The 19,519-nt window shown below is 33.8% G+C and overlaps 1 protein-coding gene across 3 annotated transcripts in view; it reads right to left on the reverse strand.

Moving 5' to 3' along the window:
* Positions 1-862: 862 nt before the first annotated feature.
* The window catches only part of STK38L (serine/threonine kinase 38 like), a 150,699-nt gene continuing 132,042 nt past the window's right edge, over positions 863-19,519 (reverse strand). For all 3 annotated transcript variants that reach the window (XM_037845515.1, XM_037845514.1, XM_037845513.1), the window contains exons 4-14: positions 17,895-18,017; positions 17,550-17,633; positions 12,537-12,660; positions 10,755-10,909; positions 10,293-10,395; positions 10,051-10,112; positions 8,038-8,155; positions 7,476-7,599; positions 6,382-6,477; positions 3,896-3,987; positions 863-3,793 (exon numbers count right to left, since the gene is read on the reverse strand). In XM_037845515.1, coding sequence (XP_037701443.1) covers positions 3,666-3,793; positions 3,896-3,987; positions 6,382-6,477; positions 7,476-7,599; positions 8,038-8,155; positions 10,051-10,112; positions 10,293-10,395; positions 10,755-10,909; positions 12,537-12,660; positions 17,550-17,633; positions 17,895-18,017 — 1,209 coding nt within the window. In that variant the 3' untranslated portion in view covers positions 863-3,665. The remainder of the gene's footprint in view (positions 3,794-3,895; positions 3,988-6,381; positions 6,478-7,475; positions 7,600-8,037; positions 8,156-10,050; positions 10,113-10,292; positions 10,396-10,754; positions 10,910-12,536; positions 12,661-17,549; positions 17,634-17,894; positions 18,018-19,519) is intronic.

The following is a 19,519-nucleotide window of genomic DNA, read 5'->3' on the forward strand; positions in this document are numbered from 1 at the left end:
ACCATGTTTTTAGCTGCAGATTTGAACAAAAATTTTATAATTCAAAGCTGTTTAACTATCTTGAATATTTAAAAATAATAAATTGAACTTCAAATGTTTATCCTGTACTTGCTGTCTTTAATATAAGAGTTGGATACATTTACAAAATACTCTTTGAATTTTGGATAAGACATCTCAAAACTTGAAAATAAAACCAAAAAACCTCACCGACAGAAATGTTTGGAAACATAGCTTTTATTCTTGTCTTACCTACAATGAAAAAGCCCTCATGCCACCAAAACATTTTTTTGGAAACCTAGTACAGAACTCAATGGCCTGGTGATTGGTTTTCTAGACAACTGTTGAATAATTTATACTGCTTTTATAAAAAAAGGACTGAGATCTATTTTTAATACGTTATTCCTTTTTAAAGCAGCAATATCCCCTCACATTTTTCATAAAAATCTAAAATATATCTAAGAAGTCCCAACTGTCTTGTATTTATTTTTGTTCTAAGTGTTTATTTCATTAAAACTGTTCATAAATAAGTGCACTTCTAAAGAGAAAATAAAATTTAAATAAAGACAAGGGGAAATAATCATGGTTGTAGCAAAACAGTCATTTAGAATGCTCTGAATCGTAATAGTGCAGAGAGAATACACTTAGTAGCCAGAAACCTCAACTGTTTAAAATCTCAGTTCCTTTAGGGAAAGCAGTTTCTCCTACCAGTAGAGACTGACTGATTCTCTAGAGGTTTACCATAATAAACTACCAAAAATAAATGTTCTTAAAAATATTTTTAAATTCACAGATTTACACAAAGATATGTGGGTATTTAAAAAACAGAAAAATTATGCTAGTAAAAAATAAATGAAACCCTATCTTAAGCCTCAGCAACCAGAGAAATTTTTTAATATTCCACATTTTTTATTTTCCATTCAATTAACTAGTTTATTAAATCAGCCATATATTCCATTCAGAAAAGGCTGATTTATAAGCAATTTCTTATTTTCAGACAGTGCTGTTTCAATAAATTTAAAGGAGATTCAAAGCTATGTCAAAAAGAAATGCATTAAAGAAGAAATAACATAACTTGCTTTAATACAAAGATTTTTAATAAAAAGTCAAAGTCTACATTAAATCAGGAAATCAATAAATCTGAGTTATACAAGCTTTCTATATGCTTAGAAAAACCAAAAACACAGTTTATAATAAAACTCTTTTAATTCAAAATAGAGTCTAATTTAAAGAAAATGTCATTATATCCCATTTATCAGATAGGGTTTTTGTCATTTAAATTAAATGTTTCACCTGAAATATGGGAAATGTATTATAGTGAAAATTCAAGCTCAGAGTACTTTTGTAAATTGTCTGGTTAATCTGCATTATGAATCAAAGTCTTTGCTTCCAAAGGGCAGACACAGTCTTTAATTGCTTTTAGATAGGCACTTAAGAAATGTTTTCGATGAGGAGAAAATCCCCAAAGATTGTGAATCATCCTATTAACTCCCAGGAAAAATAAGACTTTAAACAAAGCAAACTTTCCAAAACTCCCTTTCCACTACCTAGAAATCATAATTATTTCCAGGTTCTTCCTGACAAAAATAAGAAGGAGGGACAGACTCTAAAACATTCTATTCTCTCTCAATTTGAATTATTTCAGTGTACTAAAATAGTTACCATACTAGGATTAGAAAATGTTGCAATTTCCTCCTATATTATCTACTCACTATCACCCTAGCAAAATAGTCCTTTTTTGAAAAAAGGAGGGTGCGGGTAGAAAATCTCATAAACCCCAACAAATGCTAAAGATATGTATTTTTTTTTAAATTAAAGGCAGTTAGAAAAATCCGAGTTACTTAAATTGAGATAATCCCAGTGTTCCAATAACTCTCTCCTAGATACTCAGCCACATGTTCCAGGCAAGAAAAATGGGTATGAAATAATAGATGATCATGTAATAATTTCTCAACAAATACTTTTAAAAAAAAGAAGAAAGAAAGAAAGAAAGAAACAGAATGGGGAAAAAAACCCAGAATGGCCTTATTGAAAACATTGTGGAGCTACCTAGCAGCAACATTTGTAAAAGCTTTTGTAGATTTGCATAATGCTCTTACGCAATTCTTCCCTATTAGGAAGAACATTCCTATAGATAAATCATCACTTTAGATTTTGAACACAGATCATTTGCAATGGTTGTAATTGTTGTATCTTAAAAAAAGTCTGTCAATGAATAGTTAAGACAGATATTAGGCCATTCCTTGATAAAGTATTATTCCTCAACTAGTACTTATGAAGCCCAAACCTCAGAATTAAAGCATTGAACTAGAAAAGATTATTAATCCTTAGGGAAATACCCAAAGAATTTGATGCTGACATTATCTCCCCCATCACCTAATAACAACCCTCCTGCCCTGCATTTGCTTCCTTAAGTCCATCTTACATAAGCCACAGTGATGAAGCTAACCATAAACAACACTGCCCCTGCATAAGCTGATCTCTATCAAGATCTGTCATTTCTGGATACAGCATTCTCACAGGAAAGTAAAATTCTACTCAGTTGTGAACATCCACTCTTTTCAGGATCTTTGGTACATTTGGAGTTTAAGAAAATAATGGCACAATAATACAAGTACTATCAAAGAAAAAAAAGTCATCAGAAGAAATAAAAGCAAATGAGCCATGATATGTATCAACTTTCTAGAAAACCAAAGTAAATAGCTCTTTGCTCTCTACAAATCCATTTACATGATCAGAAGATTGACATTTAAAAAAATAGTTTAATAAAAATACACTCATTCTACAAGCAGCCTTCATGGTCATTTCTTAAATTAAATTCACCATAATCAAATGAAAATAATGCCATGTCCTCTTATTAAAAAAGAAATCCTCTTGTCACAAAAAAAGCTACTTTACTTTTTATATAATACAGTACATCTCCCTATGCGTACACAGACTACATATATAAAGGTAATCAGTATTTCTGAATGCAAAGCAAATATATTAATGGATTGCTTGAGTGAAGTGCTAAATTTCCTCTTATTATAAACCCATAACTCCCTACTGTGGAGTTTGGGTAATAACATGATGATAAATTCTATTTTTTAAATAAACAGTGTATTTTCTTTTTAAAATTTCTTAAAACCATTATAGAAATTGTCTTCATATATATTCTACAGTTGTCCAAATCTGTAGGGCAAGTATTCTAACACCAACTATGGAGAATGGTTTTTACTGATTATCTAGACCCAAAAGAGTTGCAGTAAATCAGCAATACTGCAGTGTTACCGACAGGGTGAGCCTATGTTGCTTTAAAGGGTATGTGTTTCTCCTGAATTGATTAGAAGTGTTACAGTACAAAGCCACAGGACACACAGGCAGAATGGACCTTAATACACAGGTAGGCCGTGCAGTTAGAAAGGGATGTACATTCCTTTTATTCCAGTACCTTAGTATAATAAAGTTAACAAAAATAATAAAATATTAAAAAAAAAAAAAAAAGCCAGCTGGCACTGCCAACCAAATCCTATAGTAGTCTTAGAAATCCTAATCCTGTAGAATTTCCTCTTGTAGTAGATAAGCACCACCATCTTCGGGAGTGTTTCAGTGTATTGTTATCTACGCCAAACAAGCCTGGTGATGCAGCTACCTGAGTTCTCTTGGTTGTGGGCAAATGTGATCTTCATTCATAATTTCCCAGCTTTCATGTAAGTGGGGATAGTGCCACGCTGAGTCAACCCTTCAAACCTCTTATATGTATAATTGAGAAAAACCCAGTCTTTGGATTTGTAGTCCGGTTCTGTGGTATTTGGCACTAGAAAGAAAAATGAAACCAAAGCAAAGTAATTTCATTAGTGAAAATGACATTATCTTCATAGTCTTTTAATAGCATTACTCATATTGTAGACGGTCTTACCTGGTTGTAAAATATCAGATTCAGGAAAGTCATCAAAATTTGAAGTGTCATCAATGCTTTTGATTTCTATAGGGATTGCCGCTGGCCTCTCCCTGTAAAAGGTATTGAGCAGCCATAGTAAGTTTTTTAAGACTTTTAACTTTCTAATAAATAATTCATGCAAATTCTGCATGCTGTTTTACAGCTATTCTAAGAACAAAGGAAATGCACTGTGGATTGAAAATAGTCAAGATTTGAAAATAAATTTAATTAAGATATTTTCATTTACTTGGAATTTTTATCTCTTTGTACCAAGACTTTCTCATGCTTTTTAAATGGAAAATTGAGAGGTAATGAAAGGGAATAGTAGAACAAAGAGATTTTATTTAAAAGAATTTGTAATTACCTAAAAGTACCTCAGATATTGTGGGTACTGGATCATACCTAAATGATTCAGGATTACAACTCTTCTAGTAAAGGGTCCAGAAATCAGAAGTCATTTGAGAAAATAAGGGGTTTAAAGTGTGAATGGACTCTATTTTATTTGTGATAAAATCCAAATGCAAAAACTTAATTATGTTAATTTTCAGGGAATCAGGGACATTAGGTTAAAAAAAATCAGTCATAAAAGTGCCTTCTTACCATGTTAAAAATATTTACCTATAGAACAAACTAAAAGAAGCAATCTTTGGCTTTAATAACAATTACTCCTTATTGCTTCTAGGCATAAGGCTATTAGCTTTATGTGTTTAACAAACATTTATTAGATCAATTAGGTGCTGAGTTCATAAAATTATATAAAAGCATGTATATATTTTTCCCAGAATTATTCCAATTTATTTATACTTAATATACTAACTTAATAAACATATTGGCTTAGTGGAAAGAACCATAGACCTGGAGCCTGTAGCACTAAGACCTAATCTTTCCTATCACTAACTAGCAGTATGACCTTAGGCAGGCAAGTCCCTGCCTGCTCTGGGACTCTGTTTCCTTTATAAAATCGAGAGATTAGACTTTTAGTCTCCAAGCATCCTTCCAACTATAAAAAGGGGGCTGCCACAGTTCTATTCAATGAGATTATATATGCAGAGCAGATGACAGTGTAGCAGTTAAGGGCCAGGTTTCAAAATCACACTGTCTAGGTTCCAATTCTAGCTGTGGCACTGCAGGCAAATTACTTAACTTCTCTATGCCTCAGTTTCCTCATCTATAAAATAGAAATATTAATAGTACTTATTTTACAGGGTTCATTTTGAGGATTAAATGACAAATACATATAAAGTACTTAGAACAGTGTGGACAAATAGTAAATGCTTAAAAAATATCAGCTATTATTATAACAGGTAGTTGTGCCTAGCAAATAGGATCTCCAGTGAAGATCTGTATTGAGGAAGTGAGAGTTAAGCTGTCCTGAAGGACGAAAAGTTGCTGGCTAGGCAGAGCAAGGAAAGAGGCAGGAATGAGGGCAGGAAGGAGAAGAGCATTTCAGTCAGAATGAACAGCAAATGACAAAGCCCTAAAGTGAGAAGGCATTGAGAAAGGCCCTGCAAGATGCAACTGGACTTATGAGGCAAGAGTCACGCCCATCTGTTCTGAAAAGCAGTTACGGATTCCTAACTTTATTCTGAGTGCAAAGGAAGGGAGGAAAATGGCATGATCAGATTTCTATTTCTAAACTGCTGCTGTGTGGATAGACCAGAACTATTGAAAAAAGTTTGGTCACAGAATGAAAAAAGGTCAATGCCCACAATTAACAACTGTAGGCAAATTCTTAAAAGTAACCTGCACTATTTAACTCTTCCCCCCAACACACGCACCAGTGGAGGAGAGTGGGGAGTTAAATCATGTACCTTATTATGAATAAGATAATTATAAAAGGAGAAGCAGTATGGTATATTAGAGAAAGGACAAAAATGAAGGATTAGAAAATTTCTAGAACTTCCTTTCCTAATCTTAGGCAAGTCATTCAACCCTGCAAAGGCTATTTCCTTATCTGCAAAAATGACATAATTACTGGATTACAAATTTGTTTTTGTTTTCTTTAATACATAATAATATGAAAACACTTCATAAACCATAAAGTGCTATATGTTAGTATCTGTTGGGCTAAAATTAATTATCTGTTGGGCTAATAACTAATAATAATTAATAATAATAATGACAGAGAAACATCTGTAGAAATTCTGTGATGAAAGTTAGTGTGAAATATATATTCATCTTTCTTGTACTAACAGCCTGACTCATGCAATTCTGAATAAAAAAACAGAGAGAGATGTACAATGTGTGGTTTTATTTTCCCTCTAAAGTAAGCATTACCTAACAAGAGTCATTTAGGTGTAGCCACTATAGACCCAATCACTTATATAATCCAGAAAACATTGATTCAATAACATTATAACAATGATATTTCTTCTTGTAATCTAGCAGGATCAGAAGCAAATTAATCATGAAGTCTAAAAGTTCATTTATACTCAGACCTCTCCATACAAAGCCTATGAACATACCTGATATGCCCCCAGTCTACACCTTCAAAAAAGGGATGACCTTTTATTTCTTCTACTCCACTATTTCCAATTCTATTTTCAGAATCAATACAAAATCTGTAACATGGAAACAGAAATTATCATGAGAGTTACATATAAAATATTCTATTTATGCTATTTGAAACATTTAATCTTTTAAAGAATTATAAATTTTTTTCTGTTTCCTGAAGTTAACTGTATTTATTATGAGAAACATGGGAGAAAATAAAAATCATCTGTAATTCTACTACTCAGAGATAACCACTGTAAATATATTGAAGCATTTCCTTCTACTCTTTGATAATAATTTTTAAAATATTTATTGATACAATAGTTACTGTTTCAGGACTACTTATTATCACGTAATACAGTGTAAACATTTTGCAAAGGTATATATTTTTCTCCATTTTATTCTTCATGTTTGCATACGGATTTATTTAGTTACTCCACTACTGTTGAACATTTTTATGATTTATCTCACTATTAAAAATAGTACCATGATAACCATATTGTACCTAAATCTTTACACTCATCTGATTATTATTTAGGCAAAATTCCTAAAAGTGGTATTGTTGGGACAATGGTCATGTAGATTAAAGATGTTTGATAATATGCAATGAACTGGCTGTCCCACCGGTTATCCCAATTTACATTTCTTCCAGCCATTCAGGACAGTACCAAAACACTTCCTCTTTAGTTGAGAAACTGAATGAAATTTTTTACTTAGAAAATTCTGATTGCACATATAGACTTTCCTGATATGAATTTCTGCTAGGAACAACCTATTTCCCCTTCTCTTTGTTGGGATGGAGTCAATGCATTCCAACAGGAATGACCTTTTGCTTTTAATATATATCAGTAATTGAAGCAATACAAGACCTCTTTCCTCTTCTAACTCCTAAATTTTTTTAACACATTTTTCCTTTTAAGAGTTTGCATTTTTGAAAACATCTTTTCTTTGTTGATCTCTTTAACTGTGTAGATCAAGAGGAACCTCCCCAAAGTAAAAAGGACCTTTGAGGTGCCTGAGAAATTTTAAGATACCATGAAACTCCTCTGGGGATTTAACCACTAACCTGAGAATTAAGTCTTTGGCTTTCTCAGATATAGGTACCTCTGGTGGAAATACCAGAGTTTCTTTCCAGTTCATCACTTTTCTGTATGTTTCTTGAGGTGTTTCAGAGCAGAAAGGCGGATATCCTATATATATGAGAGAAAACAAAAGTTTTATCAGCTTTTCTGATCAAATGTGTTAAACCTACTATAAACGTACTATAAGAAACCACCATGTGTTCTATTTAACAATAAAAAAATGCCATCCTGCATCAATTTACAATAGAATTGCCAATAAAGTCAATAAAATAAAGGATTTAAAGCACTGTCTTCTCTTTTAACTGAAAGGCCATGAAAATACAATTTTGATACATGGGGAGTTTGGGTAAAATACCTGCTTCCCTGAAACAGGATTCCTGAGAGCTCAGTGGCATTTATCATTGTGTACTTAATATTGGAAGACGACAGAGAAAGGTTTAAAAGAGTTCAGATATTTTATCTCACTCATGACATCTGCAATATGTTCAATCAATAGCATTCATGGAAATTAACATATTATGCACATAAATTAATGTTAAAACATACCTATTAGCATTTCATACATAATCACTCCCAAAGACCACCAGTCACACAATTTGTTGTAACCAGTCTGCATGAATACTTCTGGAGCAATGTAATCTGGTGTTCCAACTGTGGAATACGCCTGCGAAAGAGCAGCCTGTCAAACCAGCATTCTTAACATTTTTTTTTAAAGATGTAAGTATGGCTCACTACTGGTACACACATATATAGAGAAAAGTTGGCTTTTCATTCAATACATTTTTTTACATGTTTACAATGTACAAGGCTCAGTGACAGGTATTGAGTTAGATAAAATGTTACATAAGACATGATTTCTGTCCCCTCTCCCCAAAGAAGCTCACCAAAGTAACCTACAGTTTTAGCTCTAAATCCATTTCAAAAGGAATGAAAAGGCTCATCCCAATAGGGCCCCCTCACTCCTCCTGTGTTCTTAGGCAAGTTATTCAATTTCTCTAAGCCTCAGCTTCTGTTTCCATAAAAGGTAATAATACCTGCCCAAAGAGAATTGGTTTTAGAACCAAACAAGAAAAGGAATGTACTTTGTAAACTATGAACTACTCCATTTTAACATCAGGTATTTTCATTATAATCTTAATTCCAGGATGCTGCTTATCCATCAGGAAGCTATGTAGTTTTTCATTCTTAATTCATATAAAACCTCACAAACACTATTCCTTTAGGGAGTAATTCTCAACCAGGGATTGTACTCTAGGGGCCATTTGAAATTGTGTTGTGACAGCAGATTTTGTCATCATAATGACCTCAGGGAGGGCAGGATTGGCATTTAGTGGGCAGGGGACACAGGTACTAAGGAACTGTCCTGCCCAAAATAACTAGAGTCTCCTCTACTTCTCCCTTGGGAAATATGGATATAAGTCGTGACAACTATTGGCCATAAGAATAGTAAAACATTCATATCATCTGTGAATATTCTGGGATACAGAATTCCCCCAACTATGTTTTCAAGCAGTATTCTTTTTTTTTTTTTCTTTAAAAGCAAGGAATACTACAATTATTTTCTCAATGGTAAAATCTGATCTAAAACTGACACACTATAAATAGAACAAAGTTTTCTTCCTCAATGCAGAGCTCAATACATTTCTAAAACCTATTATTTTACTTTTAAAAACACTGAAATGGTTTACCAGCACAGGAAGCTTGCAATTACTTGGACTAATGAGAGAATGAGCTCAAAAATCCAAAGGTCATTTTATTCGACTTTAGAGGGTATCAGACTATTATTTTTCAGTCTATTTACTTTCCTGAGGGAATGCTGAATTAGTTTCCATTTCATGAGCAGCTTGAATTCAACAAATATTTATAGAGAGTCTAAATGTGCCAGGCATTGTACAAATTAGGAAAACAAAGTCAAAAGGCACTTTCCTAATCTTGAGATTGTTCATGGACCTAGTTAACAGGTTAAAGAGAGAGGGAAAAGGGAAAGCAATTCTTATATTTGTTAAGTAATAGAAGGGAAATAATAGTATGGGGTTATTAAAAATACAGTGTAATTCTACTTTAAAGAAATATTAAGTTTATCTGTGGTAAAGTATGCTTTCAAATTTTATTGTAACATTGACATCCAAAATTTCCTGTTTACTTTATCTATAAAGAAATTCTTAGAAATACACAACCACCTTACTTGATGATGGACATATGTAATATCAGGATTTATATCACAGGTATAGAAAGGAAAAATTGATATCATAAGCATTCACTCTACAATCACACTAATCTCCATTTTATCTATGGTGTTAATTTTAGTAAACAGGTTACTTACTCATAGGCATGCTCAATGAAGTACTCATTTAAAGTTAAATCATGAAGTAAAAACTTAGCATTCCACTTTACAGGCAAGGAGACTTTACAGACAATCTAACAGAACTGAGCTCCCAGATCAAGCTCTATCTTTGCTACAGAGTAAGTAAAAATCATTTTGAAGATACAAAATGATCAAGTAAAAACCAAATGATGTTTTAGGACCAAGGCACAAAATTCTTCCTTAAACTGACTTACCAGCTGTCTCCTGTTCTTCTTCCATGTTTCTGCTTTCCTCTTTGAGTTCATGTTCTGAAATGCTAATTTCAGCAAGACAGAATTGTAATTATAAAGGAAAAACTCTCAACAAAAACCGAATTCACACATACATTTAAAACATATTGTTTTAAGAAGAAAGGAGAGGAAACGAGAGAGCCTTTATTTGTCAGCAGTACCAAATTAAGTCAGCTGTATTTTAACAAGAAAAATATCAAACTTACAAAAGTCACTTGGTGGGTTGTGTGTGAGGTTTCTGTAAAATTCAGTCCTGTGTGCTTTCTTTAATCCCGTGCATAAGCCAAAATCAGACAATTTTACATGACCCTATAAAATAAAAATCCAGTAAAATCAAGAGATTACATTAACTTTGAAAATGAAAAGCCTTACTATAAACTCATCTTTAAATGCAATTATTAACAACAGTCTTAGCTTAGGATTCATATAAGTGAAAATGTTAAATTATAAATAGTTGATGATGACTTTAAAAAGTAGAAAATGGGAGAAGATAGAAAGACAGCCATATTGGCTTGGTGTTACTTCACTCCACATCCTCTCCTACTGCATCACCCAATGAAATAATGTAGTTTAGCAATAATACAAATTGCTCCTTTCAATCAGAATGTCAGCTGTATTATTCTAAAAAATAATCATCAAGTTAATAATTCACCAGTTTATTCACATGCCTTGGCATCCAATAAAAGGTTGTCTGGTTTAATATCCCGATGAATAAAACCCAACTGGTGGATTGCATCTATTGCCAGAACAGTCTCTGAAATGTAGAACTGTGTTTCTTCTTCTGTCAAGGTATCTTTCTTCATTAGCAGTGTCATCATGTCACCTAAATAAAGGAAACTATCACATTTTGGGAAATGCCTCAAAAGAAAAATAACTTGTAAAAGCTTTCTTTGTATAGACACAATGTATGCCTGAGTTTGCATTTTATGATCTAGCCAGTATACCTCTAGCCATCTCTACGGGCAAAAAAAAAAAAAAAAAAAAAAAAAAAAGTGTCAATGCATAAGCAGATGTTTCATGACATTTAATGGTTTTAGGGTAGAAAGCATGTGAAATCACATTAGAGCTGAGCTAGTAAGGAAGTAATATCACTACTCAACATCTATGTTAAGGAGTCAAAGAAAATATGTCAAACTGTGCAAAGCAATCAGAATAAGCACACCTGGAAACTGGTATTTTCTTTCAAATCATGTTTCAAAAATGCCCTGAGCTGTTTAGTCCATCAAAAATAGGACACTTTCACAATAAAAACAATCACCCCTAGAATTTCTCTTATTTTTAAGGAAATTTTTTCTTCAAAAAGGACAAAGAACAAACACTGGTGCTCTTATAACCCAGAATGGACAACTGTTAACATTTTTCTTGTATGCTTTGGGTCTTTTTTAAAATAGAGAGAGAAAAGTATTCTTTGTCCTCTATTACCAGTTCTATTCATCTTTCCCTCTTCTCTGAGTAACCATTATCATGGCTTTGGTTTGGGGGTCATCCTTCCAACTTTTTTTAAAAAATATATTTTCAAATACACACATATTAAACCATTATTATATACTCTTGGGTTTTTTTTTTTAAATTGCATAAATGGTATCAAACTGTATATATAATTCTATAGCTTGTTTTATTTATTCCGCTCTGTGTTTTTGATATCTTACTTTTGAAATAGATATAGCTCATAAGCTTTAACTGCTGTAAAATATTTCACTATGTAACTACGACAAAATTTTATTTATTTTTTCTTCTACTGATGGAAATTTATGTTGCATCTAGTTTTCCACTTTTATGATAATGCTGCAATGACCATTCCTTTCTTGGGTCTCTTGTGCATATATGGGGGAGAGTCTCTAGGAAATACAAATGGTTGTAGAATTGCTGGATTGTAGGACACATGCATTTTCAACTTTGCTGGATATTGCTTAACTGCTCTCCATAAGAGTTAAAGATCAGTTTACACACGAGAGGCCAGTTTCCCCAGTCTCACCAATATTCCGTATCATCAGACTTTTAGTTGTTTTTTTTTCTCTCTAATCTAATGAGTGTGAAATGGTACCTCATTCTTTTAATTTGTGTTTTTCTGAATATGGGTGAAGTTGAACATTTCCTATGTTTATAGACTAGCTAGACTTTCTCCTCTGTGCACTGTCATTTACTAATTTTTGTTTTTGGTTGTTTATCTTTTTCTTTATTGATTTGTTGTTCTTAACTCTAGACTTATAACAATCTAATTATATACAACAAATCCAGAATGGTAGTATTTAAAATGTGCCAACTTTATCATGTTTTCAAAATAATCTGATTTGTGGTCAAAATTAGCATTACCACAAAAGGAAATATTGAAAACCTTGTCTATGTTACTCCTCAGAGCCAGAAGTATAAAAGTAAACCTACTCAGTACAATTATTACACATAAAGATGTGCTTATGTCAGTCTGCCATTGCTATTGTGTTTGCTTTTACCTCCAGGGAGAAATTCCATTATTAGATAAAGGTTCCTCTTATCCTGAAAACTGTAAAACATCTTCACCACCCAGGCACCATCTGCTTCTACCAAAATATCTCTTTCTGCTCGGATATGGGCCACCTAGAGGAATATATTTGAAAAAATAATCATAACACATTACACATTTTTCAAGTTTACCTCGTGTAATTATCCATCCAGTTCCTTAATGGTGAGGAAGGAAAGCTGGAGTTTTAGAAAATAAGATTTGAAACATATGCATGTCCATATTCTCATTAAATATGGAGAACCTTAGGAAAGAGTTTGTTTCAGCTTCTACCTTTAGGCTTGAAAATGTTCTACAAGTATATTATGAGAAGTCTTTGAGAGAGAACAATGATTAGCCTAAAAACTTTCTAACCAGCATCTCCACCCGGCCAAGATCCTGGCTTTGTCATATAAATTGAGGACACTGGTCTGACTTTTAAAACTTAAAAGTAGTAAGAAATGCCCTATAGATTTGTATCACAAAACTAAAATCCTTAGCAAACTATGTTGAACTGTTAATAGTCAAAACAAAAGTCTCAGCTTGGCCTTTAGCTACTTGTTATATTTTTAAGAAGTAGAAACTTTTAACGTTATCTTTATATTATAAAATACTAATTTATTGTTATAATATAAAACCTTCACAATATCTATAAACTTGAGCTACAGCAAATTAGTATAGTTGGGGGGTTGTCACTGACTTTTGTCAGACATATTGGAGACTATTACATGAAAATTATATAGACTCATAAATTTTATAAACTGAATAATTTGTGGGATCAATTTACAGATGCTTTTGTATTGATATATTTATATATTTTTCTTCAAAGATTAATTGACAATAATATTTGACTTTATAGTTTTGCTATTTTCAATGTACATTAATATAATTGGCTCCAAAGCACATGATAACACAAATTTTGGAAACCTTTTTATGATAATAAAATATTATCTGCTTAAAATATCATACTTGAAATACTGTATTATTACCTGGTACAGTAAATACTCTGAGATCAAAACACAAAAATAAGAGTCAGGAACTAAGAACTTGTTTTCTGGCACCAAAAAAACTTTACAATCTCTCTGGATCTGTTTCCTCAAGTGAAAAATGATAGTAAAAATTCTTACATCTTGTCTTTTAAAAAGCATTTTAAGGTGGTAAAGGAAAAGATCTAAACTTTTGGTGTTGCATCTGGTATTGTCAGGAGACATAACTACATCATAAACTTGGCTTGATTATTTTTAAATATTTTAAAGTAAGTTTACAGGATACATTTCTAAAAATGAGATCCAAAGGATGGGCAATTTGACTCACAGTAACCTAGTACCATAATAGGGAGATTAGCATTAAATATGATAAAACTTAAAATACTGACATAATAGAATCGAGTGGAAAAATTTCTCTAAAATGATATTCAGTGGCAACAAATGCAGGTTAATTTATGTAAGGAAAAAAACACAACCCCAAAATGGAAAATGGACTTGATGCTGGGCTCCAGTGATACTGTTCCTCCATAGGAAAGAATAATGGTCCAGAGGCTCCTCCACTTCTGGCATACTCTAGAGCAGGGCTGTCCAACAGAAATCTAATGAAAGCCACACATGTAATTTTAAATGTTCTATTAGCCACATTAAAAAGTAAAAAGAAATAGTGAAATTAATTTTAATGATACATTTTATGTAACCCTATATAGCTAACATATTATCATTTCAACATGTAACCAATATAAAAAATACTGAGACATTTTACTTTTTTTCTTTTCTTTTTCACAAACTCTTCAAAATCTGGTATTATTTCACATTTACAGCACATCTCAAATCAGGCTAGGCACATTTCAAGTGCCCAGGAGCCACATGTGGCTGGTAGCTAAAGACCTTAAAGCTTGACCTAACTGTCCTCCTTTGTCTTCCTCTAAAAGCTTATCCAGAGCTAACTCCAGTATGGCTCAGATTCCTGCTTACCTCCTTGTCTCTTGTCTCTGAGGCTATCCATTTTCATCCAGACCCTTAGTCCCATCATTGGGACTAACTCAATATCCGAACCTTCCTTGCCTTCTGAATCTCTTCCATTCTATCACGTGAAATCATGAACTATCTTCAACAAAGTTCCCTGTATCCTTTTCTCTGACGGTTTCCCCATCATCTTCTCATCCTATCCGAAAACCAGGCTCTCTACCAAGGGTTTTGTCTTCCTGAAATCTTCTCAAGAATGGTTTGCTTTTGTCTTATGTGTTGAATACCTCAGGGCCTGTGTGAGGAAATAGGTATCCTCCTCATTTTCAATGGCTGCTTCTGAACCATTCTGACACCTTCCTTCTCCAAAAGCCCCAGCTGTGAGATGGCTATGAAACATCAGCCATCATCCTTCTTCACAGCTATCAGTTACAGACCTCTTGGCCAATCCATCTCATTTATTCACTTATTCAGCTTATGGCTCACCATCTTCCTTTCCTCCCATACTTAAGGACTGTAACAGATGAAAACGATCTAATAACCCATCTACACAGTACCTTGACCTCTTCTTTCCTCCAATGATCTTTTCCTCTACTACACCTAGGCCACCTAGGGAAATCTTTTTGTCTTTCTCATCACCAATAATTGTACCCCCTCTAAAATTTCAATTTCAAAGAAACTTCCTTCTCATCTCCACCTTGTGTTCTTCCAAGTTGCTTATTTATTCTAGTACTTCAACCTCCAGCCATGGAGCCTACTACCACTTTTTCTCTATTATTTTATGACCTTCTTTTTCTTTACTCGGCCTAGAATCCATCATTATAATCACTTTTTGTTAGCAAAAGTCTTGAACCCCCTTGGTCCTTCTCTCCCTCCACTGCATCTGCCTTGCAAAATACCAACCCTGGTTAAACCCAGTATCTGTCTATTCTGCACCTGCCCCTGAAAAACTAAGTGTTACTAGAGAAAATCACCCAACCATACCAACTGTTTGCACTTCAAATACATGATTACAAATCTCAATAGGCATTAAACAGTATTTCCCTAGCAAATCTGTTTGCCCACACTTTAAAACGGCTATTTCACCATTTCTCTCTCCTTGCACCTTCCTTCACTCTGAGCTGATGACCTCACTTATTTGTATTCAGGTAGGGACTCGAAACTTTCTGTGCCAGATCTGTCAGTTACCCTGAATTTGTTCCCACTTTCTTTTGTTTTTTATTCTATTTTAATAGAAAGGTCCATGCTCCTATCAAAGACTGACTCCTCCAAATGTCTTCCACTATACCCCCATCTCCTGCATGTCGTTTTCCCTTTCTAATAGTTCTTTTTTCCATCAGTCTTCCAATGCGCCACAGAATTTCCCATCTTTACAAAAATCTTTTTGACCCCAAATCTCACATAACCAAATCTTTCAACATGAAAGGTTTATTTATACTTACTCTCTTCACTTCTTGCTTCCCATTCCCTTTTCCACCCTTCTATTTGGAGTTCTGCCTTCCAATCCACTGGAACTATCCTTGAGAAGTTATCAAAGTCTCCATGTTGTGAAATCCAATAGCCCATCCTCCTCTTGCTCTCTCATTTTGCAACATGGTTGACAACCCACCTCCTCCTTCAAACATTTTATTCTCTTGGATTCCATCATACCATATTCTCCTCCTTTTCCACTGACTAGATGTTCCCTCTTGATCTCCCTCACTGGTTCCTCCTCTAGGGCTTGGATCCAGGCCCTCTTTTCTTTTCTGTCTATATTCTTTCCCTCGGCAATCTCATCTCATTGCTTTAAATATTATCAATATATTGATGACTTGCAAATAATGCATATATTTATCTCAAATTTTTCTTCATACTCTAGCCAACTGTCAAATTATTGTCTCTACCTGGCTATCCAATAGGCATTGCAAAGTTAATGTGACACAAAGAGAATTCTTGATTCCCATTCACCCAAATCTTTCCTCCCCCATCTTTTCAAAATCATAAATGACACCACCATGCATCCCATTTCTTAAGTCAAAATTTTAGGCACTATCCTTAATTCTTCCCTTTCCTTTACTACCCTCACTCCTCCTCACAGCCCCCAATATACAATCTATCAGCAAATCCTGTTGGCTCCTTCTTCAAAACATTTACTTACTTTATTTAAATTTTCTTCAACTTTCCTGTTATAACCCAAGTATAAGCCACATTCATATCCTGGCTGCAACTGCTACACAGTCCCTTAACTGGTCTCCCTTCTTCAACTCTTGCTTCTCCTACAAGCAAGCACTGGGATTGATTCATTTTTCTAAAACTTAAATCAGATCATACCATTCACCTGCATAAACAAAACCAAACCCCTTTATTCCCAGAACCTAAAATAGAACTTGGCACACAGTAGACACCCAATAAATATTTGTTGAATGAATAAAAAAACAAAGTGAGAAATGGATTGAAGTAGGTCACAGTTCAACAGACCTATTTGCTGTAATAAACTGAACTTCAGGTAGGAAATAAAAGACAGAAATAAAGCATAAGGTACAGAAAGGCACCATCTCCCACTGTAATCCATAGTTGAATCTTTCACTAGAATATGGATTCAATTTAGGGTTCTACAGACTGTCTACCTGACTGTAAAAACAAGTGAACAAATAATGCTATCCACATTTCAGATAATATGGCCACCCCAGGGAACTGGATTGAGCCATAGGAAACATGGAGAGAGCCCAGGAATATAAAAAAAGAAGGGGTTACAGATTTGGGATATGTATCAAATCAGCAAATTTTCAGGAAACTAGTTTTGCTCATTTGATATGGGATAGGAGTAGACAGTGCTGAGAATTATCCTTTATTTTCACTTGTCAGAAAAGTAGGTATTTCAGAAGGTACTTAGATTACAAATTTAGAAGAAATTTTAACTGTAAGAATCGAGAAACAATGAAACATGCTATCAAAAAATACTATAGTGTGTAGATTTTTTAGTCTAATATTTACCCTTAATCTAACAACTTATCAGTGGATGTTCCTATGCAATATGTGTGCTAAAGAACACATACCTGCTCTTTCTCAAGCATATCAGCCTTTCTCAATATCTTCATTGCATAGATATGACCTGTGTCTTTCTTCTGGACTAGCCGCACCTAGAATATAAAAATACGTCATATTATAAAGGCTAAACAGTCACTAATATTAGGAGTGAGAGTTCGGTTCTTTTAAAGAAAGCAAGAGTTTGCCATAGTTAGTATTTCAGGAATTAAATTTTAAAAGATATTTCAAACTATCTTTAAGATATACTTTTTGTAACAGGTATAGATCCCTAAATATGGCAGGGGATGATCAGGTGCTCAGGAGATCAAATGGCTAGAATTTCCAATGGAGGTGACATTGAGAAAGAAGCACACCTCTCCAAAAGCTCCTCTTCCTATAACTTTCAGGGACTCAAAGTCATCCAAGCCAAGTCTGGTCCTCTTGAGCCGTAAGAACTCTGTTTCTTTGCGGGCATGTTGTGATCGGCGTAACTTTTTCTGTGAAGAAAAAAAAAAAGACAATTTAAAAGGATGATTTTATAATCAGGTTGTTTCAAAGGAATCCTGCAGTATTAACAGATAATACACCTAAAAAGGGTGGTAAGATATCTAAAATACCATATCTTAGTACTATAACTTATTTACCAAAGTCAAGTATTTATTAAGCAGAGAAATAAAAACACATACTAAAAAAACCATTCTACTTTTTTAAAGCAGTTTTACGCACACACCATACAATCCATCCAATGTGTATAATCAATGGCTCTCAGTATAATCACAGTGTTGTGCTTTCATCACCACAATCAATTTTTCATTGCTCCAAAAAGACAAACCTTATACCCCTTATATCCCCCTATTATTGACACTTAGCATGGTTTGGTACCTTTGTTACAATGATGGGAGAATATTATAATATTACTGTTAACTATGGTCCAGAGTTTGCATTAGGTGTATTTTTTTCCATATACTACCCTATTACTAATACCTTGTAATAGTGATACACCTTTGTTATAAATTCATTAAAGAACATTCTTATATTTCTACTATTAACCACAGTCACTGTCCACAACAGGGCTTACTGTTATATAGTCCCATGTCCCATGTTTCATCCCCTAACTTTCCTTCTAATGACATATATAACCCTAGACTTCCCCTTTCAACCACAATCACACACTCAATTCAGCACTGTTAATTACACTCCCAGTAACGTGCTACCATGAACTATCTCCACTTCCAAACAAATTCAGCATCAGCTCCCCATTCTCTAGCCTCATTCTATCTTCTGGTAACCTATATTCTAGATATTAACTCCACGGGTTGGCTCATTATATTTAGTTCATATTAGTGGGATCATACAATATTTGTTCTTTCGCGTCTGGCTTATTTCACTCAACATAATGTCCTCAAGATTCAATCCATGTTGTCGCATGCATCAGGACTTCATTTCTTCTTACAGCTGAATAATATTCCATCATATGTGTATACCAAATTTTGTATACACTTGGGTTGTTTTCTTCCTTTGGCAATTTTGAATAATGCTGCTATGAGTCTTTGATCCATTTTATATTAATTTCTGTATAAGGTATGAGATAGGGGTTCTCTTTCACTCTTTTGCACATGGATATTCAGTTCTCCCAGCACCATTTGTTGAAGTTCCGTCCCAGCTGAGTTCTGTCCCAGTTGAGTGTACTCGGCAGCCTTGTCAAAAATCAATTGAACATAAATGTGTGGGTCTACTTCTGAACACTCAAGTCAGTTCTATTGATCAATATGTCTATCATTATGCCAGTACTATGTTGTTTTCACCACTGTAGTTTTGTAATATGCTTTAAAGTCAGGAAGTGTGAGTCCTTCAATTTTGGCTTTTTTTTTCCAAGATATTTTTGGCTATTTGGGGCCCATTACTCTGCCAAATAAACTAGATAATTGGCTTTTCCATTCCTTCAAAGTGGAGCATTGGAATTTTGATTGGGATTGCATTGATTCTCAATCAATTTGGG

This window comes from Choloepus didactylus, chromosome 8 (genome assembly GCF_015220235.1).
Source record: "Choloepus didactylus isolate mChoDid1 chromosome 8, mChoDid1.pri, whole genome shotgun sequence".
NCBI lineage: Eukaryota > Metazoa > Chordata > Mammalia > Pilosa > Megalonychidae > Choloepus > Choloepus didactylus.